Here is a 24,820-nt window from a genome sequence, read left to right on the forward strand (position 1 = left end):
TGCCAATTCTATTTTCTGCGTCAGCATCAGCAAACTGCAATACACTTATTGTTGCACCTTTTCATACCAAGAAACTTATATTTGATGTCAATGTTTTTATTACGGTACCAATTTAAAATCCAGTCCACTTTATCTAAGATAATGAAGTCTTCAGGTTATTGTGTTCATGTCTCTTACATGCTAGCTCGTCAGGACAAGGAAATCCATACAGACACCTCTAACCATATCATATCAATTCTGATTTTCAGATTTATGTATAATAGTATGACAATGAAAGTACAGAAACAGACAGTAATGAGTTCAGAAGCCTGGAGCAGGCTGTATCTGTTTATTATATGGTGCATTACACACACTTTATAATTCTTGCACATACTGGTAGTGATTCAAGCCTCTAAAAATAAAAATACTCTCAAGATTAAATAAGATAGTGCTTTTACCTTTAATCTTAAATACACATTCAGGTGCTTTGGTATGCAGCACTGAAACATAAATAATATTCAAAAAGACAAAGTCATTCAAGTAAAACTGAAACAGTTCTTCCCTGTTCACAGGACTAATTTAATTTAGCTAATTATGATATATGGGTTCCAAGGTTTTCCTCTAATGTTTCTACTGTATCTCTTGAGCTCATTCCTTCATGTGAGAGCCGAGACATGTGAAAGGTCATTGCTGACATTTCTTCTCCACCTGCCTCTTGGCCTTGTTCTGCAGGTAGCGCACTTTCCCTTCTTCGAAGCGTTTCTTCTCCTCCTCAGTTTCAAGCTGTGAAGATATGCAATTAAAAGGAAATTAACACAAAATATACTCTTCTGGCTTCACACAACTCTCTATCTGTTTATGCCCTACCCAATACCAGGTGAAGTGCACAGAGGCACCAGGTCTACTCTAAGTTTTCAGAATGGGTATGGAAGTTTTCATGATGAGAAACCCTCACTACCATTTCCTACAGCACCCCTCTAGCCAAGGTTTCTATTCTTTGTGATTTCTGTTCATGTGAATTTCAAGTCTTGCACAGCTTCTCAACTATGTTTGTCAAAGCAGCAACACAAGCAGGAGTTGTTGTTTTTTTTGTGTTTTTGAGCAGTAGGGTGTTCCTGTCATTCAGGCAAAGGGAAATGAAATGTTCTTAAAGTTATTTGTTTTGTACTGGCATTGCTATAATTATATTTAATGAACGTTAAGATTAGGATATAAAAGACTGAATGGAAAAGAACACAAATCTCCAGAGAGTCACAGAAGGAATTTAAAATTGTAAAAGAAACCAGAGCTGTCCTCTCTGTTTCTGAATTTAAACCAGATGATGTGGGTTTAGCACTGTTAACAGAAAGCGAGCATGTAAGTTTAAATATGCATGGATGAGTAATATACTGGTTGTTATTGCTTTATTACTGATGTCCTCAGTGTCCAACCAAATCTTCCTAGGTATAATCTGTCATCTAGCTGCTTCAGTTTTCATTATTTGCCTTACAACTTGCTTTAGCTAAAACAACTCCAGAGTGATGTGAGAAAATAAACAGGACTTCAGAGAACTGTCAGCTGCATAACACTTTCCCGTTGGTCAGCCTTGACAGTTCCTTTCACAAGCCACCTTGTTTTGCACCACTGTGTCATAGAATGCCGACAAGCATTTCCAGCAAAACAAAACAGAAACTCAGTGAAAGAACTCAAAAGAAGATGCTGCAATATGTAGGCACGAAATGAGAGAAAATGCATTGCAGAAGAGTTTCAGATGATAGAAAGTGTGCTGGATTAAGGGGGGGGGTCTGTCACCCACACTAAGACGTCCCAGCCATCACCACCCCTCACCTCCTCCGCTGTGCCACCCTCTCATTATCTCCTAGCTGCTGTAAATCGGATTGCTTATGCCATGCAACCGGGAAGCCCTAAATGAGGGAGCCAAATAAACAATCCCTTTGTGCCTCTGATGTCCCCAGGCTGTGTGATGTGCACACTGGCTTTGTACCTGCGCTCCTGTTGTCTTTGTTGTGCCACACTGAGACTCCTCCTTCTCTACCGGCCCACTCGCTGGTGCGTAAGGCTCCTGAGTCATCTCCCACATCAGCTCCGTTTCACACCATTAAGAGGTCCTCTGTGTGTGGGCTTTTCTAGCTAATGAACTGACTTCACTCAAGCTTCTTCTCTCCGCAGAGATTAAGGAACAGTTCCCTGTCTCCAGCACGGTGGGAGCTGAGATAATGCTGTGTTTCAGCTTGTATAGCAAACCCATCTCTGCCAGGATATGTTGGATGTACACTAAGGCAACTTTTATAAAAGAGCATGAATAAGATGAACAAATCCTTACTGGTTTTGTGTTATCATTATAGTTCTTATTGTTCAGTTAGTGTTAAATACAAAAAAAATTGTATAATCATAATACATGTTCATCTTAGATGACAGAGGAAGTTTTCCTATTCAGCAGAATAAAATAATCCACCTTAGCATTTGTTTGCAGGCTAGATACTGTATGGGTAGTTTTTTTTTGTAGTTTTTGAACATTGTAAGTGATCTAATTAGAATATTAGAACATTAATTACTGTGGATTGAATCAAACCTGTGCTTTTTAGGAAAGCTTTTGAGCAGACAGTGAAAAGCTTTGTGGTAGAGCAAATGGTTGTCTCTTTTTGGTGTTTCAATAAAGTTTTTGGAGCCTGATAATGAACACAGTGAGTCTACATTTACTTTTCAGAGTTTGGTTTTGACCTGGCACCTTAAAGAATTGACATGCAGGAGTTTATTATTTTTTCAATAAGCTGTGCTAAAACCAACTCAAAGAGATGAATGCAAGTCAAAACAGAGCTTGATGAAAATGCACTGTGCAGCATAGGGGGCTGTACAGTCTCACGCTGGACTTCATGCTTAATTGAAAACAGCACTAAATAAACCCAGCTCAATCAGCATGTGCTATCCAAGATCGGAGTTGAAAATGACTGATGGAGATTGGCAGATTGGAGATGAGTGAATTCATGTAGAAAACAAGGCACAATGATGAAGGCAGTGAATGGTGTTGATAGAAAGGAGTATTCACAGAAATATTATAGTGTAGGTCTCATGAAATAATGTTTCAGTTGAGGCCTGTTCTTGGTCAACTGAAGGTGGGTTCAAATACTGCATTATAGGCATAGAACTTTGGAACTAGGAACTTTATACTAGGTCACAACATGTGCCCTGCTTCTCTATCTCTTACTGTGTACTTACATGAAAAATAACACAGGGAAAAAACATAATCCCAGTCATCAATAACTTTAATTCAGTTTAAAGAGAGTGAAAAAAGACTTTGAGAGCCTAACAAAACAAGATCTATTAGGAATTACAAGAAATAACTGATGTTGCAAGACTTTGAGGAGTGCAAAAATTAATAAAAACTAAGGTAACCTGACGCAATATGATTATTGAAATAAAAGGTAGACAAGATGCATATATTCAAAACAAGAGAACCTACCCAGACAGCAACCATTAATCCTACAACAGTCTGTGCTGAGGTTTTATTTATATCTGAAAGTCAAAGTTGTGAAACGGGAAAGCCGAGTAGCTTCCAAAATCATCACGAGTTCTATATTATAACAACTTGACTGACAGAATAATACTTGTGCTATGAAAGTAAAAATAAAACTTCTGTATTGAAAGACAAAGCAAAAGAAACTTTTTTGAAAATCATTTTTTGCCTTACCCTCACCACTATCCCCTGATCTCTCAAATATACATTTACAAATGGCTTCTTAGAAAAACTGCATGACAGATATTGCACCATATTATACAGTTAATTTTTGTAACTCTCACATTACCATAACCTTTCACATCGAACTTGATGGAAAAGGAAAGCATTCAAACATTTTGTCACAAAATCTTTGAAATGCATGTGCAAAGTGTAGAGTCAATTTATTCATTGGATCAGTTGGTAACCACACTGCATTTATGAACACATTCAACACAAGCTACCATTCAAAACAAGAAAGTCTTTGCACTAAATACAGTACTGCTACAATCATCCCAAGATGAGCTCAATCAAGCAGTAGGTATGCTTCAAACGGACATGTCCCAACAAGCTGTTGTAGACTACTTCAGATGTCACAGAAACCCCATCAGTGTACTTCTGAGACATTACAATTGGAGCTGTAATGTCAATGATAGGGCACATTCAAGACGTCCATGTGTAATGACACTGGCATAAGACAGATGGATCAGGGTCATGGTCCTCTGTAATCGCCTTCACACAGCTGCTTCAAGAGCAAGAACACTACCTAGCAAGTGACTGATGGATTTTGTGAGTTGCAATTTTAATTGATGTTATAGGGCCCAAGACTCAAGACTCGCATTACTGAGGTGTGTGCACTGTTTCAGGCATGTGTCAACCATTTTAGATTTAGTTATTTTTGGTATGTCTTAAACCTAAACAATAAAACATGTATTTTTCAGGCTGTGTGTACAATATATTATATATGGATAGCCTGGTGGCAAAGTAATTAGTAAAACTACTTCTTAGCCCTATTGTGCCATGGTCAGTTCTAGCCTCTGGTGTATGTTAGGGTGGAATTTGCACACTTAAGAGCAGTTCTGTGCTCACAGCTCTTGCCCTAAGCTTCTATGACAGAATCTGGCCAGTCTTTACTCTCACTGGAACCAATGGGTTTCCAATGATGGATGGAATGTACAGTACACACTGTATAAAGTATGGAGTGTTATACAAACATCAGTTACAATCTGTTGTGTGAAGACTGATAGTCCATGCTGAGTATTTTATAACAGCCAAGTCACAATATTTTACATTTCTGTTTCTTTTTCTGTAAATTGACTTTTGCAAAACCAAGAAACAAAGCCTCATGCAGGTATCAGGAAAATTGCTAACATATTAAAAGTGCTTCCTAATTTTAAAATTCAACACGGTGTTTGGACCTGAAATCTGTATCCCTTTTCACTGTGTAATCAGACTCTATGTGGCCAGAGAGGTTGAGTGCAACAAAATAGCAAACGTATTAAACATAGTCTTCTAAAGTGCAAGGTTTCCAACTAGAAACAGAGCAGAGCCTGAATCATTACAGCATTCACACTGTACATAGAGAGATATCAGAGACTGTTGCCCAGTAATTGGCACCATTCACATGCTTATTAACAACCACCTTGTTAAAAACAACTTAAATTTGCTTTTTGATCTGGTATGGCATTGCTTTTTTTCTCTACACCTGTATATTGCATCACTGGTAATTAAAGAGAGACTGAAGAAATTAGGAACCAGAAGTTTCCAGCTTTCTGGCCAGACATTCACTAAATCCAATGGTTTTTAAATATGAGGTGGGCGTTTTTCATGGCACTCATGACCTCCTGCTCCTGTTGGGAAACAAGTGTGTGAAGAAATGAAGGTGACTTTGTGCCTGAGATGAATACCTCTATACTAAGCACCAGGGTTTTGCAAAATTGTGTCTGAAGTGCATCTCTGTTTCTTTAGTACCAGGTTAGACCTGACAGTGTGCTCAACATATCTACTCTTTTTTAGTTTTAATCACACTGACACACATACTGGCATGAAAACTTAACCAGCGTCCTCCCCTTCCAATTCCTGCTGTAAGCTAACAATCCACCTTGTAGATTTGTGCCATATGGCTTACAGTATCTAAACCCTTAATTTTTTTCACCTTGACTCTGGTGTTTTTTTGGCAAGCAGCGTGTTTTTGATCAGTCCAGCATGAAGTCGAAACTCTCAGGCTTCTCTGCATCATTGTAGCCCAATCCTTTTGTACCTGCGTTGCTCCATGCAAAGCCTGACATTTCTCACCTGTCTCTTTACATGCAAAAAAATAGAGAAAGAAATCCAGGGAGAACTTCTCACTTAATTAATGAAGATCAGTGACTCTGACAGCATCCTGTAGAGGACATAATAATCTCTTACTGAAAGCCCAAGGGTTTATGAATTTCTTAATTACAGAGATCTAACATGGAACTTTGCTCCTCTTCATAATAGAAATCAAGTGGCATCTTTGGACAGTAATGAGGGCAATTAAAACACGTCTCTGTTGTTAATTAAAAAAGAGCACAATCACTGCATTTCAGTGGGGTAGTTGCGTGAATCTGTCACAAGAAATCTGACGGAAAAGTCTTATGTGCCTAAAACATAATGTTGTGCCAAATAATGTATCCCACCCCATGAAAATCCAAATGATACAAATGATGCAAAGGTTTGATCAGGAGAATCAGAAATCAAAAGAAACATTGTGTCATGCCTTGCCTGCACACAACACTTCATGAGGGGTGCAAATTGGGGACAATTTATTGATTCCTGAACACTGATCCCACAACTTATCACTCAGAAACCCAAAGCACTAACCATTACTTCACAATGCTGCTATAGAACACTTTCTCACATGTCTAAAAATATAAGGTTAGGAATTGGTTTACGATAGGAATAAAATACTTTTTCATAACATTCTGCTTTCCAGAAAATACCTGATGTCGATTTCATGTCCAGAATTTAAGGCTGAATTAAGGAAGATTTCAGCCCTGAATGTAAATAGATGGCATTCATCTACAATACTTAACAGCAAAATAACATTGTGGAAGAGGAAATTCTTCTATTAAATTAACATTCTAAACCCTGCTGGTATTGTAGATATCCACAAATAGCGTTCAATTCAGAACTGTTCTTTCTCAAGTATTCTTGCCTAATTACTTTTTAAATTATAGAGCTCCTGTTCTCCTGCAATTTCAATTATGAGTAAAAGCTCTTTCTTCTGTTAACCTTCAATAAAAAATGAGCACTTTTTACCACCTCAGAAAATTCAAATAGCTGATTACTAAATACACAGCGTGAAGGTTGGAGAACACCGAGGAGATTTAAAGTACCATATAAAAACAAAAATTCAGAAATTTCTGAGACGGAAGTCAGATTCTATTTTAGGGAAGGTGGAGGTATCGTGGGTGAAAAATGAGGCTTGATCAGATATAGATAGGGAAAATATCTTCTAAAAATACCCTTTTTCTAATTGACTGAAACTGAATCTTGCTTGCCATCTCAGCAGGTTACTACAGAAACAGTAAAACAATGCCGTATTATCAGTTGTTCCACTGCATATGCATGCCTAGTTTTGCAAGCCAGGTTGGCACATGGTCTTTAAAACTGAGAGACGGGAAAAAATATTATAAATACAAAGCTTAAACATAAACATTCTGATATCATGAATAAAACAACTTTGTAAGGACAAATGTTTTTCTACAGAAGATAAGCTTTTATTGCTGTGATTTATTATTGTACAAACTGTTCTTACGTGCAGTAATTCTTTACTGAACTAACAAAATTCAATCTTTGTTGGAAGCAGGCCATCATATAGCACTTTATTACATTTTTAAGTTGGACAATAATGTCAAGGCACATTTATAATGGGGTCTTCAGGAAGTGTATATGGAACGTGACAGGGAAATTTAGGGTAATGATGCTGTGTCTCCTTCTTTTGCACAGACTTGGGTGGTAAGCATTCACACAAAAAGAACAGCAAAATGGCTTGTTACTTCAATGACATCTCAATTAGCCTCAGGCTCAATGCTCTTTGAGACTGGCCTGCAGTCTGCGTATATTCAGATAATAGAAAATTGTTACAAGGTCATTTGAGGAAAGCCGTTTATATAAAAAAAAAGGAAACAGTATCTTGGCACTAATGCTATCAATTTTGTGTGCGTGCCTAATGCAGTCCTTCATGGACTGAGGAGAGTGAGTCATGTGACAAGCTGAGCAAATGTTAAGTAACCTAATGGCACTAATCAAGGGATCTTCACACATCTGTGAGGAGCAAAAAATAAAAATGCAAAGGAGCAAGTAATAGGTTTACTCCATGCTGAAAAGAGAAGAAAGAAAACACGTTTCGGCTGTGGAAGAAGGCTCCACAGCCGAAATGTTATGTTTTCTTTCTTCTCTTTTCAGCATGGAATAAACCTTTTACTTGCTCCTTTGCAGCCTATGCATGCTGACACAGCTACCCACCTGAAAAAATGAAAATGCCTTCTGTCTAGAGGATGTATTTTCAAATGAAGTGCTTATTATTAGCTAGTGCATTTTTCTTTTCTTTTCGCAAAGCCTTTCACTAAGCCACGTCTATCTTTATAATTATTGCTATTAATATTAATTAGTTCAATTGTCAGATCACACCGCTAGAGAAGACAGAACTGTCGTATTCCCACAATTCATTGCAACTGCTGTTCTTAACTCCCACCCTAACATGAAAATGGTGACTTCTAATGTGTCTACAGTAGCTTTACAAATGTGTGAACAATATACTGTATTTTCTAACATTAACTGCTTTAGGACAGTGCTGCTGAGCGCGAATAAAATAGCACTCAAAACTGCCATCATGATGAGGCACTTTTCCCACTTTGCAACACAAGAAGTGGATTGAAGGAAAACAGGTTCATTAAACCAGCGAAGGTGCAAAAACAACATTAATTACCTGCACCTGTTGCTGTGGCTGTAAACAGAAGAGGACTACGCTGCTTGGATCACTTGTGGGAAATGATTATTACAGCACACATGTTCTTTCTGGCCTTTGTGTGTCCACTCAGCCCGCGTGCCCTACAGTGAGCAGAGCTGTGGCTGAGCACCAGGAATCCTTAGGGTCAGACCGTGTTTCATCAACAGATTGAAATAAAGTCTGGAAAACACTGCTTTTAACAAATGAGGGTTTTCTTTCTTCCTGAGAGCTATATAGTCTTCTGACTGAGACAATTCCTAAATAACTTCTCATTAAAATGCAAAATCATTTCATTCATTAATAATTTAGAAGGTTATTTTAGTGTTACAGCCCCTGTACAGAACGTACACTTGTTGACTAATACACCGAAAATTAAAGAGAGACTGAAAAAATTAAAGTGTACGAATAAGTGCCCCAATCCATATTGTGATATTGGTTGTATAACATATTTCTCAGTCTATGGACATGTGATGTATTGTACAAATCATCGTGGTCTAACTCCAGTCCTAAGAACATCCTCACCTGGAGGTTTTGTTCAAACAATAGGTCGATAAGATTTGGCTGTTATTGACCTCAGTCAGCTCATTAGTGGCTTAATTGGATCATTGACCTACCTGTATGTCTCCAAGCTCTTCAGGTGTTGCCGCAAAGCCTACTATAAGTGAACCAGGTGCATGTTCAACAGTAGGTGCCACCGTAAAGCAAACAGAGGGAGTCAATGGGTTCTGCTTGCAATTTTGTGTCCCAGCTCACATTTTATTTATAAAAAATGATGCAGTAAATCAAGTCATGGAAGGAGCGAAAAAGGCCACTTCAATATTTCCCTAGAAATAAAGAATTGTTATGATGTTTAGGAGCTCACCATTGACAATCCTAAAGAAACCAGACTCCTTAAAAGTTGCTGGATTGGCTCACACCTCTAGCGAGACACCTTGCCTGCAGACCGAAGAGTCAGAGTAACAGATGTCTGAACAGAAGGACAAAGACATGCTTTCAGGGAACAAGAGGAGCACCACTGTTTCTTAAAAAAGGCACGCAGAAAAACACATCCTTAAGGGTGTTGAAAATTCCAGACATCACGTGTTGGGGGTGTTGGGGGTGGGGGAGGGTCTGTAAAAAACAAAATCTGTTTTATATCCTTTTTCTGACCATTCCCCCCAGGCAAATTATAATTTCACAATGAAAAATGATATCGTTCTCCCTCTCCCATTCCCTTTTTACTGTTTTTTTTTCCCTATGAATTTTAAACAGAAAAGGGAATACAATAGGACAATTGTGTGGAGGTTGCCTGAATAATTTATGGAGAGACAGCTAAGAACACTTTGCCAAGACCATGTATCATGCTGGCTCAAATTTCCTTTTGAGAGGCAGACTCAATACAGGGGTCAGAAACAGCGACGGCGTGGCTTAAAACCAGTAGTTTAATTACTACCCATTCTCACTGACCACAAAATCCTCTTTACACACCTCGGAAAGTAAATATTGGGCTTACATTTGTTTTGAAAATAAAGAAAGCTCCTACTGCAGCTCCCAGCTGGCAGCATGAAGTTGGGGCAGCTTGAATGTGTAATACTCTTTATAACCCCCCAGTGACTGCTGCCCTTTGATTTCCTCTATGGAAAAAGTGATTTATCAGTACGGATCCGCATTAAGCAAGTATGATACTCTGTGATCTGCATTAGATACTGATTAGACTGTATATCCAGTTTCAGCATACTCCCTCTGAAAAGGGGGCATTTGAGGTGTAAAACACTGACTGTAAACCCCCTGACACAGACATTCAAATACAAGACTGATGTGCATGTGGTCTATGTTTATTTCCCCCATGAAATTAATAGATAAAAAGCACATTCCATTCCCAAGGTATAATATTGAAACCGGAAAGCTGAATGGGATTCATGATCAAACTTAATTTTGAAAAGCAAATTTCATTTTCTTGGAGGTTCTCCTGTTGGTATTTTCCCATTGCTGAAACTAATAGCTTTAGTGCCTCTCAGAGAGATGCATGGTCAAAGTGCCATAAAGTAATAGTACAGATCCAGTTGAGGAGAACAAATAGCCTGTGCACACTAACCCTACAGTGCTGCCAACAGTTTGATTGTTAAATTGTTTCATTCCCAGAGTGAAGCTCAGTGTCTTTACATCCTTGATCGTATGTTAAAGGAGGCTTGCACACACAATCAGATCAGACTTTCCCAGGTGTTGATTAAGCAAGATGATATCATGTTTAACCAATTGGTAGCCTGTTGGCACAGTGGGCAAAATAATGAAAAACAGGCTTTAAATGCAGAGCCGTGAATCGGGAAAAAGGAATGGATGATATACCCTAGATGGTTGAATTCTTTAAAATGGATATTTTGAAAAATAAAAACACTGAAAAAATCCTGAGTGCAAAAGACATAAACCAGGTGTCTACTGCAATCTTCTGTCACATAAAAAACAGGTTATCAGGAAAGAAAGATGAAAGGAAAACAATTTAAGAAACTAACCAATATGTATGATTAGAGGACTTGATAGTTTGAGATTCCTTTATTCTACCTCGACTCTTTCTAATTACTGAGGGAAAGTTCTAATGAGCCACAGTAACCAAAGGAAAAGTTTATAAGAAGTGGAGTTTTTGGAGCTGAACTATCTGCAGGAGCACCAGGGCAGACAGTTTGAATAGCAGTGTAGCACAAATTATTTTCATTACAGCTGAAGCATTCAGAAGAGTTTTCTTTCATCTTTTTTTTCTTTCCTTTCCAGAAAAGCACCAATTGCCTCTGCAGGGTCCTCTGATGTACTGCAGTTTGTACAATTGAGCTTTGCCTTACACAGCTAAGCTAGCCAGTTATTGAAACAATGGATAAATAATTCTACATAAATAAGTTCAGTCATGAACATGGTTTTACTCTACTCATGTACTTACTATTATTAAGAACTCAGTTTTATATCAAGCATCATTCTTTTCTTAATATTAAGTTCCTATTTCTAGAAAAAAAACAGTCCAAATAATCTTATAGGCATCAATTTTTTATTCTTTATACATACATCCAAGATAAGTCAAATCAACTACCTGCACATCAACTGCAAATTACAAAGTCGGAATCTGATGGTGGCATTTTGTCAGACTGCAGGTTCTTGCTTCTACTCAATGGAAACCTGCCATCAAGTATTGGGTTTGGCATTTGTGACTAGCTGAAGCTGAAGCTTTGATTTAAAATCTGGCTATAGTCTTACTGTGATTTTGAAGTAATGAACAGAAGAAGCCTGCAACATATTGCTTCCAACTTGCTTTGGCTTTTAAAATAGAAGCCGAACATCGTTACACAGCTTACAGGATTACTAATACTGGGCTTCGAGCAGGTTTGCCTTAATAAAACCGATGCTCCACAGCTGAAAACCAGCAGACACCCGGTGGTGAAAAGAATTGCAGTTCCACTATGCAGTGGCTTTCATAGCGTGATTAATTACTAACCACTCCTGACTCAGCCATTAAACACCTCTCTTTATTTCAATTATAGTCTGAGTGGCGAGTGTCAAGACTTTTGCTTTCTATTTTTTTGTTCTCACTAATCATTTGCTTTTTGGTAAAAAATCTGTATACAGTAATATCCTTTTTCTACTTAACTGTAAAAACTAACCAAATACAATAACGGGCAATAAAGGTCTGGTTCTAGATTGTATAAATTAGACATGCTCTCTTTCATACTTGTAATGGTTATACATATCCTCAGTTCTGCAGAAATGGACTACTAGACAAACCTAGTTTGGGGTTTGTGTAAAAATAAACTTATCTGTTTAGCTCCGTTTTTGCAGCTGACTTTCCATGTGTTGGATGCCTTTTCAGAATCTGTCCTTAATTAAAACTTGCAGTCTTTGCACGCAGAGCTCTTTAATAATACTTTCTGCATAGTTATCCACTTTAACTTTACTAAAAGGAAGTTTGATAATGAAGGTAAGGCATGTATTCTTTCTGCCTACATAAAAATAATTTTGAAGGGCTCTTCAAAATGAACCCATTGCAGCTGAAAATTCTAAAATATGAACAAACTAATGCGAATGAGTTTACTGCTTGTGTTGCACTCAGAAAAGAAGTATCTTGTTTCTTGCTTTGGTGATACTCTTGGATATTCATTAGGGGCTGGAAGGCCAAATTTTGCCTCATTTTAAGTCCCAGCATGACATGAAAATGGTAATTAAATGTGTGGCATATAATTTAATATTCCAATGAACTCCTTATTCCTCAAGACTTTACTGATAAAGTTTTGTGTACACACAATTTACCAAATTCTGAAAGATTCATGCTACAAGAATAAAAATGTTGTTTTTTTATGTAACGAACCAGAAAGTGCTGTCTGATTGTGATGCACAGCTTCATAATTGGAATAAAAAGAAGGGACTCTCATAATGTGCAAGAAAGTTCTGCAACATCATATTTAATGTGAAGCAATGGAATATAACTGATTAGGAGCAGGCACATCTTGGTGTTTTTTTTAAAAAAAACTGATTGATGTCCAGAAAATTCTGGGCAGCCTGATACATGATTATGAATGTCAATTATGTCTCTGCAGTACAATCCTCACATTGGATACAGACATTCCTGCAGGGAGCACAAGACTTCTAAAAAAGCTGAATGAAGTCCATCAAGGCATCAGCTACTAGGGCTACAAGCTATAGGAGGACGTGGAAGTAATATGGAAGGCTGTGTAAGAGTGCCAGAGGGCTTAGGGCACAATTCCGAGCACCTGTAGCTCTTGTCATTGATACATTTTTTTTGCAAAATGAAAAGGCATGTTATAATAATACTTAGGCAATTTAATACTAGGCATTTTCAAAGCATTTCTAAGGTGTTTAATCCAAGTTTTCCTACATTGATATAATAATGCCCTCACCCCCCACCCCAATCAAACTTCATACCTCACTAGAGTAAGCAGCCTGGCTAACACCCCAACTCTGTCCCCAATACCCTCACATCCAGTTCCCCCTGACAGGGCCTTCAGCTGATCTCACGGGGAGTCATGTGGAGACTGAGAAGAGAGTGAGCAGCTGAAGGCAAGAGCGGAGTGGCTCAGAATGAGGTAGCCAGCACAAACAACTACGCCAATGAAATTCCCGAGGGGGGGCGCTATTCTGGCACCTCATTTTGAAACAGTAGGCAAACAGCTTTGCCAAAGCCCAGTTTTGGACCTGAATGTATACAGACATAACTAAATAAGTGAGAGATAATTTAAACCTGGCGGGAATCATTTGATTGGCATAGCCCTCTTTGTTGCTCATTTAACATATTTCCATTTGATATGCGAGCACAGAGCTGAAGGAATTCAGTGTCCTCCTGCAGGGCTGAATTGACTGTATTGACCGACATTGACTTTTCAATTAAATTTGTACTGTTTGCATATGCATGGCCTCGTAAATTCTTCTGTGATGTTCTAAAACAAATCAAGACTCGGAAAATGTCACTGATGTTGGAAAAGCAATGTATCCCACACAAGGATGATCTACTAGTTTTCTCAGTAGCTCAGTAGTACATAACCAGCTGTCAGAGTGTACTTTCATAGTACAACAATGATGGATTATAATAATAATACAGTGTTGCAAAGGTTTGGTGTTACATGCTCTTTCATTATTTAAAATTTAACAACAAACCCCAGCTCCGAACCTTATTCACAGGCTATTTTCTGGTTTTCTTTTCATTTTCTTGATTAAATTTGTACATTTCTTCACAGCATAACTGTTTTGAACCCTATGACCCCAATGCAGCAGTCAATGCAGCAAGCAATGCATATGTCAATGCAGTAGTCCTGAGATGGTATGAAAAAGCAAATTTGAACTGTTCTTGCTGACATTTCATGCCCGAGTCCCAGACTCCTGTCCCAGCCACTCTTACTCCGATTGGACAAAAGGTCTAACATCTCATCCTTATCTTGGAAAACCGCAGTCAATGATGTTTTATTTTCTGAAGGGACAAAAGAGCTTGTAAGGTAATCCCATGGCGCACAACTCTAGAAAGGTCAAATGTGTTGTTGAGGGGATGTGAGTGTCTGATTATTCACTGCCAGAGTAATGAACTATATGTGGGCAGGGAATGGCACGCTATCCAAAGAATAAAAGAAGGAGCTAGTGGTACAGCATTCTCATTACCACCCCTTTAGACTGCATTAAGAAAAAGATAAGATAAGATCACTTTACTGGCCATATACAATTTCTTGTATTAGGAATTTGTCTTTTCGCATACCCTAGCTTGCTCTCCATGAGACACACAGACAGGGAGAGAAGCTGGGGGTCAGAGCACAGGGTCAGCCATGTATACAGTGCCCTTGGAGCAGTTGGGGTTGAGGGCCTTGCTCATGGGCCTCAATGGAGTAGGATTCCTCTGCCGGCTATGGGATACAAACCGGCAACCTTCCAGCCACAGGCACAGATCCTGAGCCACAGAGCCACCACTCCACCCAGCCACCACACTAGATGTGTTGCTGCATATCTGAGGTGCATGCTTGCTTTAATGTCTAACACTTGCTTGCTTTATTGTACATTAAAAGGGCTGGTTTGTGCAATGGAAGCTGCCTTTGTTATATTCTTCTTCACTTTTGTTTATTGCACCAGGAGCAATTTAATGGAACCCTTTATAAAACTATGACATCCAAGCACTGCATTAGGATGTCTTACTTCACTCTTCTGTTTTAGTGCTAACATTCTTCATCGTACAGTGTTACAGTATAAATGTGAAACTGCCATTAAAACTGTCTAACCTCATTCTTGGAACTGGCTTTCCAGTTGGGTAGACAAAAAAAGTAAGAAAGGTTGCAATTGAGAGGTGGTCATCTGGCACACCTACAGTATATCAATAATAGGTTATGAGCAATCAAATTGATTTGCTGATCTTATCTGCTCTGATGGAACCAGCATCGCATGGAAGCTTCATGACTTAACTGCCCTTAAGGTATTGATTTCCTAATTAATACACTGCTGAAAAACCCTTCTCAAACAACCCATGTGCCCTGATGCTGTGCTTAACCAGCATATGTGATTTTAACCCTTAGCTACCTAGAACAAGAAATCACTGCCTAAAAATAAACTCTCATGTGCTTGTTCTCGGTGTTGCTATAGTAACGGAACTTGTTTTCTGGTAATGGGGGGTGGTTGTGCCTTCTTTGTACTAAGATGGTTTTGAAGTCTCGCTCGGAAAGGGTAAATCCCCCCGCTCTCATTTTCTTTTCTGTTTAACTAATTTATTTTTTGGACTCCACCTCTAAGCACAGTGGAGGTATTCAATAGCAATTAGGTGGCCTTTTCCCTGGACATAAAACATCTCTCTTTCTATCCATTTTCTTCTTTTGTATTTGTCCATCGCATTGTTTTACATCTTGTTCAAGGGTAAGCGAGATGCAGCATAACCCCCCCACCCCACTCACTGCCCCCCTCAGCACAATGCAGATAGCAGCAGCCAATCCAGAACCCCCCCATCGCCTCCCCCTCCGCCACTGAGCTAAAACTGGAGCTCTAAAAATAGACATGAGAAAGACATTTTTCACATGAGTGAAAATCACCTGAAGTCAAAAAATAGAAGTTGCTGGCCTGTCAGGACACTATTTATAGACTTCAACCCCTCTATTTCTGGATACGATATGACAAGAAGTATTTTTTAAAAAAAGATTGTACTGGGCATTCTATTTTGCGCTTTATTTATTTTTAGAACAAGAGACCTGAAGGGAAAGCTAACCCAAACACACTCTGGGAAGTTGTATTTTAGTTTCAGTCAGGCTACTTTATATTTAGATTTGAATCCATGGTACTGAGGTAGTATTGTGAACACAGCACAGTGTAAGCTGCGCCCAAAAGCCTGATTTCATTCACATGTCCCTGGACAAGTTGTTTTGATTGTAACGTAAAAACTGGAAATCGCTGCCACTGACTGAATCTTTGTCAGCTGGGTACAGGGATTGTAATTGTAGCTCTACAAGGGGCACAGATGTTTTCAAATATAGAGCATTCTATTAAAATTAATTCAGATAAACATTATAAAGAACCACGGACACCCACCTGAAAGGTACCTTTTAGGCAGTGCCACATTAACCTGCATACACGTTAGCCAGGGTTTCTGCTCTGATTATGGCCACAAATCAACCTACTGTATATACACAGTTATAAAGAATGTTTGTTCATGGCCATTTCTCTTTACACACACATTTCCATGTAACCATAAAGGAAAAGACAACAGTGTACCCCTCTAAAAAGGCACTAAACTCACTGATAGTTTTACAAGACGCTGCACAATATAATTCTGATATATTAGCTAGTCTGTGCGGCTAGGGTCTCAAACTGAATCTTGCAGTAGTCTGTCATGCTGTGTGGGCTAAGCAATCACTCCATTTCTTAATCAATCCAGTGATTTGTTTAACCGGAAAATCAGACATGAATGAATGAGTCGAACATGGACTGTACTTCTACTCAACCTATTTGAAAGTGTACCAGGGTGAAGTTATTATAGTAGTTGTGTGAAAACACAAATGTTGTTTTGCTTTACTTGGGCTATGTTTTGCTATGATTTAAGCACGTCTTTAATAATAATAATAATTGCTTACACTTATATAGCGCTTTTCTGGACACTCCACTCAAAGCGCTTTACAGGTAATGGGGATCCCCTCCACCACCACCAATGTGCAGCCCCACCTGGATGATGCGACGGCAGCCATATTGCGCCAGAACGCTCCCCACACATCAGCTATCAGTGGGGAGGAGAGCAGAGCAATGTAGCCAATTCATAGATGGGGATTATAAGGAGGCCATGACTGGTAAGGGCCAATGGGAAATTTGGCCAGGATGCCGGGGTTACACCACTACTCTTTTCGAAAAACGCCCTGGGATTTTTAATGACCACAGAGAGTCAGGACCTAGGTTTTACGTCTCATCCGAAAGACAGCGCCTGTTTACAGTATAGTGTCCCCATCACTATACTGGGGCATTAGGTCCCACAGGGTGAGCGCCCCCTGCTGGCCCTACTAATACCTCTTCCAGCAGCAACCTTAGTTTTTCACAGGAAGTCTCCCATCCAGGTACTGACCAGGCTCACACCTGCTTAGCTTCAGTGGGTTGCCAGTTGTGAGTTGCAGGGTGATATAGCTGCTTTACTGTGTTTGCACTGGAAAGTGCCACTTGGTAATGATCCGATCAGCTCTCAGTACAGTTTGAGTGCCTCTCGGTGCAGCTGGTTGACCCTAGGTCACTAGCTGGCTGTAACAGGGATTCCCCAAGCAGGGGAACACAGTTGGCAGAGTGCCGCTGGATCTTCTCGGCTCTCTCCAAAGCAGCAACTCCTGAAACATTCCCAGACACCTGCAGCCTTGCAGTGCCACCAGTGAGGGAAGCGCTGGTCCTCCAGCTGGCACTGGGGGGCTCTCGGCCCGGCACATGCCACATGCCAATGGGCACGAAGGAGGTGAGGGGTCACAGCTTGTGAACCAAGTCGTAATGCACCTGGCAGCTCCAAAATAGGTATCTATTGCAATTAGAAAGTCTGGCAAAAAAGCGAGCAATAATTACAAATTAAGTGACTGAGACCTTTAGATGGACTATAAACCAGAAAGGACTGTACCTTGCAGTCTGAGCCCCTTCTGCGGCTTTAGGTTTGGCCTACCTCAAATATTCAGGAATAATAATGAGTTGCTTCATTGAGATTCATACCGCTGTTCCCTGCTTTGTTTGTTAGAAATGCAACATCAGAGCCCTGGCAGCTACTCCGCTTTGATTTCTTTTTATAGCGCATTATGAATGATTAAAGGAGATGGGTCTATTTTTACATGACTTTAGAAATCATGCACACGGTAATTACGGTAATGTTCGCCATAGCAATTCGTGCCCACCCCCCCCCACCCCACCTCAAACTGAATACTTCTTAATCAAATTATACGACAAACAAAATCAAAACATATTCCCAGGCATGCATAATGTATACTGCTGGATCTCATGAAACACACAAAATCTCTCATCACAAATATCTGCTGGAAAGTCTTTTTTTAACCAGTTCGATCACTGCTGCAGCCTATTCCAGTTGTATCTCTTCATTTACAACAGGTCCCTAAGGGGCAGTACAATAGTTACAGTTCTGCACATTAACTGTCTCATGTTCGGCTGCACAACTGGAGCGATATTTAGCTGTCTGGCAGGATTCATTTTGACTTCCAGTATTAGCCTTTGTCATGAAGTAACAGGAAATTGTACACCCGTGTACAACAACAATTTAATTTGCCTTTTTGACTTTTATTTTTCAACTCTCCTCTGTTGTGACTCAAAATGATGGCACGGCACGGCCTTAAAATGAGAATATCCAGTGTGTTTTATTTGCCAGGGACAGGGGAGCCCGACAGGACTAATGTTTGAAAGACTGTGTTTTTTCATAACAAAATCAGTGTTTAAATTGCTGAAGCTATTGTTCTTGGTGCTGAAGAAGAAAGCAATGCTGAACAAAATTCTGAATTATTCATAAATATAGCAAAGGACTAAATGGTTGTATTCAAACATTTGTTTTTCTGCAATTGGCTGTTCCTGTGACTCAAAAAAATATATTTATCATGCATTTATCCTCATGAGCCTAAGGAAAACTTTATGTGGTTTGTCTTATCTGTTTTTCCTTTTGATCTGATGCACGTTCTGCTGACATTTTATCAGCGCACATTACGACGGGACCACTTTAGCATAAGTATGCTTTGAAATCATAGATCTTTATCGCTGTAGAACAGTTCAATAGCCCTACAGTGTGGTACAGTATCTGTCAGCGCCCCCTTGTTTGCTGAAAACTTACAAACTGATATAAGTTAAACAATTTTGCATTATTTTTAGTAAATTACAACTGCAAAATTGGCAAAAAAAACAATATAACACAGTTTTATATAAATAAGATTTCATTTAAAGTTTTAAGATGATTTGGCAATCTGATACCTTGTGATGCACCTCTTCTTTAGGATTGATGTGTGAAAATTGATTAAATTAAATTAACAGCCCAGTGTTATTTTCTATACACTGGCAGACTTTGCAAAAGGTAAAAATTTAAATTAACTTGCAATTAACACTGCCCAGTTCAGTATGTTGTCAGATGGGTGTATGGAGAGACATAATTACTATATATACAGTACTATAATTACTTCATATTAAATCTTGTATTATTTTAAATATCTGATAAACTAATTATTTATAACATATTTAGGACTAAAAAAACCTGTGTAGTTTCATGTACTGTATAATGTTATGCCATACAAGCATATCTACCTTCATAGTGTACTACTTCAAGTAATGCTGTACAATTTTCAATAATACTATAAAGTTTGTCTGACAGCTCTGAAGGTATTATGCTTCTAAACACAGGAAAAGAAAACCAAACCATTCATACAATATTTATACTGCCTGCAGTGAATTAATATTAATCTGAAACACAAAGGGAAAAAATCAGGCATAAGTATAGTATATTGACTACATTTGGGGTTAGAAATGGATTGAAAGATTGAAACACATTTTAGTGTAATAGAAATAAGATACTGCACCAATAGAAACCGAGCTGTTTCTATAATAAAAAACAGCCACCAATGAAAGAATAGTCAAGCTATTTTTTTCCTTTTCATCTTTGAATATTGATTAGATGAATACATTTTAACATCTGCCTTGAATTTGTCAGGCTTGTAACACATCAGCACCTGCTTGCAGAGTGCAAGATTTAATAGAGAAGAGAGCAGACTTTTCCTTTGACTAAATCGTTCAAAAAACATCTAGTGAGGACCTCCATCTTTTTCATTAGATAATGCCTGATGGCTGAACTGTTGTCTGCTTAAGCAGAGGTTTTATGTCGGTTGGTGTCTCTTAGGTCTCCAGAACTGCCCAGAATGAAATCAATAGAATCCCCTTTCATTCCAACACTTTGTGTTTAGTCTGCAAGCTGATGGGCTGACATACTGTATTGATCTTCTGGTGTTCTTTGTTACATTAGTCAGAGCTCCCTGTTAATTTTGACTGTTAGTTCTTGACAAATTTCTAGTTCTAGGAGTAAAAGCCCTGTTGATCAATGTTTTGGAATGAAGGTTCTCAGTGCTGTGTTAGTAGGACAGAATCTGGTAAGTGGGTGGACCTGACTGGCTCCCAGAAAATCAACAACAAGAGGGTAATGACAAGGTTGTTGAAGTGTGTCTGGCTTCATTCAAGAAATGGCTCCATAAGATCTTCTGATCAATTGGCTACTAACTGCCGAACAGGATAGATGGGCTGACTAGCCTCTCTCATTTCTAACCTTTCTAATGTTCTTATGTTCTCGAGGGAAAGAGAGCAATATGAAAGAGCACTGAGTGTGAGCTGGCTTAATGATTGGCCTGTAAAAGGCACTGAACAGGACCAAACCAGCACAGCACACTGCTCCAACGGACATACAACATTAATGAGAAAACAGGCTGAAACAGCAAAGATGAACGAGTCTTTATTCTAAATTTAGCATCGGGCTGGCCTGGAGAGAAACATAGTCCCAGTTCGATTTTCTTTTGAAAAAAAGAAAACCACATGTTCAGGATTCTTTAGCTTATGAAATGCTTCAGAAGGATAGATTTGCTGCAAAGGCGACTACATATACTAATCTAACACAGCATTTTAAGAGATACAGATCACACGCTCAGTGGCACTTATTCACAAGCTAGATTGGGTTTCATCACAGAGTTCAACACCTCTACAGCACCCTACTTCCAGATCCTTTTTCCACTATCTGTGCAGACAAGGCCAACTACAGTATGAATTGTAAGCAGCTGGCATTCAAATCAGTCCACAGGTAACTCAGTAGGATACAAATATGCAATTACTTCAGTTGTAGCTTTTTGAAGAAATTTCAGTGTGTTAAAAACAAACTTCTGCCTAGTGGTCCTCTTCCAAATTGCAAATCAATTACAAAACTCCCCATTGCCTACCGAGAGAGCTCCTTCCTGCACTGCAAGCATCAAAGTTAGTTGTGTGCATGATCAGAAATGAGGGATTCTCACCATGAAGCCCTATCAATTCCTTTCAGCACTATATTCTGTAACAAAACATTGCTCAGCTCAGTGGAGCATTAGAGAGCCAGGCAGAACTTACTGTAAAACCTGCAATGGAAAGGCCACATATTGAATAGCACAAACAGGCTGGTCGAATTCCATTATTCACACATATTTGTCCGCTCCAATCCCAGAGCATCCCACTCCAGTGCAGGTTTTCAATCTAAACGCCTGTCACTCTGTACTGTTGCATGTGCTGCATAGCAATCACTTACATGTCCCAGTTATTTAAAATAGGTGATGGCCTGAGTACTTTTTGCTTACACTGCACAGTTTGGAATTTAAAATAATTAACTAAGTGCTGGCTGGACCAGACTCCTGGTTGCAAGGCAAAGCTGACAAAGCCAGGTGTGGGGCATCCAGCAGGACAGTGTTAATTCCATGGCTTACCTTCAGAGGGGGAACAGGCAGGGGCTTTCCCTCCTTATCCAGGGAGATGAACGTAAAGAAGGCACTGACAGCGCGGTACTTCCCCTTTGCGTCTTCCACTATGGGGTCTGCGTCCACAAACACCTCAATCTCCATGGATTTGTTACTGGCAAAGGTCATTCGGCCAGAGACCGTGACCACACAGCCTGGAAAAAGACACACACGTTCAGCACTGGAATTTATTTGTCTTGTTCTGTTCAATAGCACTAACACCTATGCCTTTCAATATGATTTTAGAGCACATCCATTTATTAGATACGTTTAGTTATACAGTATGTATTTACTCGCAGTGTACCCTTTAAAGGGGCTTTTACAAAAGCTTCCAGAAAGAAAAAGAACAACAGGTTAACCTCTTGCACAAAAACGCGGTCTGTGTCTGCTCTCAGCCCTTCCAGATGGGAGCCGAAAAGCAAGTTCCACTCAAGTACTTGGGTTGTGACACACATTGCACAAGCTACCTCTTTATCTGACATGAACCATGATCCTTCAAAAACCTCAGCAAGGGAGAAAAGCACCTTGCAGCAGAGAGAGGCTGCTGCATTCAGATTTTCCGATTTATGCCAAGCAGTCTGGTAGCAGAGACTGATAATAAGCTGGCTTCCACTCCATATTGTCACATAGACTTTGCGTCAGAAGTGTCCTTAGCTATCACTTGGCTGCAGGCAGTAATAAGGCTGTTTTATATCAAGGGGAAGACACAAGAAGCAAATCTGTCAGTGCTGCTGCCGATCTATCTTAGTCAAACACCAAGCAAAGTAGGGGGCCTGTGTGTGTGCAGGTGTGCTTAAAAGAAGTCTCCCTTGGAGATGAACAGGGCGCTGGATGCATCTGTAAGTTTCCAGAGATGCAGTCACCAATGACATGAATCTTTTGTTGGAGTCTGAGCTCATTATTAAGTGTCAAAACGTAGGATCTTTATCGTACACAGCTGGCAACAGAGAGAACTGTGGCGAAGCACAGGCAAACTAGTTTATTAAAAACATAGCGGGCTTCGGAAAAGGCCAGCAAAGGATCTGGACTACAAGGTATATTAAAGTTAACATCTGAAGTCTAAACCCACTGACCTTGTAGAGGATAAATGAAATACATTAGTACTGAATTTCTCACACTTTTCTTCTACATTGTTGAAAGCAGTTTCAGTAACATTACCACTTCATTGTATTCTACTAACAGCTGGGGATGTGCACATACAGAAGTCACAGAAAGTATGTTTAGGGTTTACTGTGAGAAAGACATGTTAGGGGTAGAGGTCACTGTGCACTTTATACATATATCCATGGTTCATACTTCCTTAACATGAAATCTGTGGACATAGAAGGATATTCTTTAAAATTTCTAAAACAAAACTCACAAAAATATCTACTGTATGTCTATTATTGGTGATTATGTTGCCAAATGTTCAAATACCAGGGCGTGCCTAGAATCTAGTCTGTTCATCTTATACTTGTTCAAAACATAAATGTGTTTAAATCTGTAAATCCATGCTGCTTTAGATGTAAAGTCTAGGATCTGGCAGTGATTTTAGCTTTCACAGGTGGATTAAAGATCTAGATTAGAGTTTAATCATCTGCTGTAATTTAGCCACACTTAGCCAGAGCACTGACACATCAGAATAAATAGATGGCTTTTCGAAAATGATTCTGATATACAATCTCAATTAACTGCAGATTCAAAGCACACAAATGGCTTATTCATCAATGGCACATCATTTATCATGAGTGTAGCATCTTCTAGGAATTATGCAAACCCCTCTTTCTTTCTAGGTAATTTAGAAAGTGATTTCTGAATGTGAGTCTAGCGTGCTCATGACGTTTCATCTGTGATCTGTCAAAGCAAATGTACTTCTGTCTGCATCAAAACACAGAACAAAGGAGTGCTTTGCCTAATTTATTTATTCTTAATTGAAACTTCAAAACAAGGGTTATTTCTGTTGTCTTTCATGTTCAGGCAAGGAGGCCATTCAAATTTGCTATTTTTTAAGAGGATGCATTCATGTTAACCTCATGTTTACTGCAGCATATCCAGAACAGTATGGGAAATAGTACAGTAAATATACTTTAAGCAGAGCTTATAACTATTAGAGTATTTGGTGTAGCTTGGTAAAAATAGTACATTTACACATTTACAGCATGTAGAGGCAGTAACGATAGTGTCATGTTCTTGACTTTACTTGTCCATATACTGCACATATCTATATAGTGTTAAATAACATAGATCATAAATATAGGTACAGGTAGTGGAAATTAAATGATTGGCACTGTGGTTTATAAAAGGCTGGCATTGTTTCTGTCTTTTGATTGTCAAGCCTGAACCAGAAACTATAAAGATATGCAAGAGCCTGATAAATTTTTGATTCCAGTGTACTCCTGTAATGATTTGCTGCCGGAACAACTTGTAATTCTGTTCTGTACTGGATTTCCGGACTGTGAAACACTGTTCAATTCAGCCTATATTTCCAGCAGACTTTCATGTACAAACATATACCTAAAAACAAGATGTTCACATTTCGTGCTGCTTGAAGCAAAAAAGCAAGTTTATGCGACATTTAAGTTTACCAAACTGTGAACTTAATATTATTATTATATATAATAATATAGAATACAGTACATATACTTATTTATTACTGATATTAGATTTAGATTCTTGTGAATTAGCCATAGTTTTGCTTGTGACTGATCTTGTGTCACATCTCTAATCTTTATATGCATTCAGCAGAAAGCACTGTGATACATATGAGATACACGAGGAGCAAAACTTGCAGAAAGGCTAACGACCCTCAAGGCATCAGTCATAGTGTATCAGTTCCAGGGTGCAGCTGTCAGACTTTCTTGCCAGAAACAGTCACTTGGATGCAATTACTTCACACTGTTAAACGTTTGTTTGTGCACTTTGATCTTATCACCTTGG

General features: G+C 39.0%; 1 protein-coding gene across 8 annotated transcripts in view; it reads right to left on the reverse strand.

Moving 5' to 3' along the window:
• Nucleotides 1-295: 295 nt before the first annotated feature.
• The window catches only part of acot7 (acyl-CoA thioesterase 7), a 98,279-nt gene continuing 73,754 nt past the window's right edge, over nucleotides 296-24,820 (reverse strand). For all 8 annotated transcript variants that reach the window (XM_015336869.2, XM_069183872.1, XM_006641952.3 and 5 more), the window contains 2 exons: nucleotides 21,875-22,059; nucleotides 296-762 (listed from right to left, as the gene is read on the reverse strand). In XM_015336869.2, coding sequence (XP_015192355.1) covers nucleotides 664-762; nucleotides 21,875-22,059 — 284 coding nt within the window. In that variant the 3' untranslated portion in view covers nucleotides 296-663. The remainder of the gene's footprint in view (nucleotides 763-21,874; nucleotides 22,060-24,820) is intronic.

Source organism: Lepisosteus oculatus, chromosome 25 (assembly GCF_040954835.1).
Source record: "Lepisosteus oculatus isolate fLepOcu1 chromosome 25, fLepOcu1.hap2, whole genome shotgun sequence".
Classification (NCBI taxonomy): domain Eukaryota; kingdom Metazoa; phylum Chordata; class Actinopteri; order Semionotiformes; family Lepisosteidae; genus Lepisosteus; species Lepisosteus oculatus.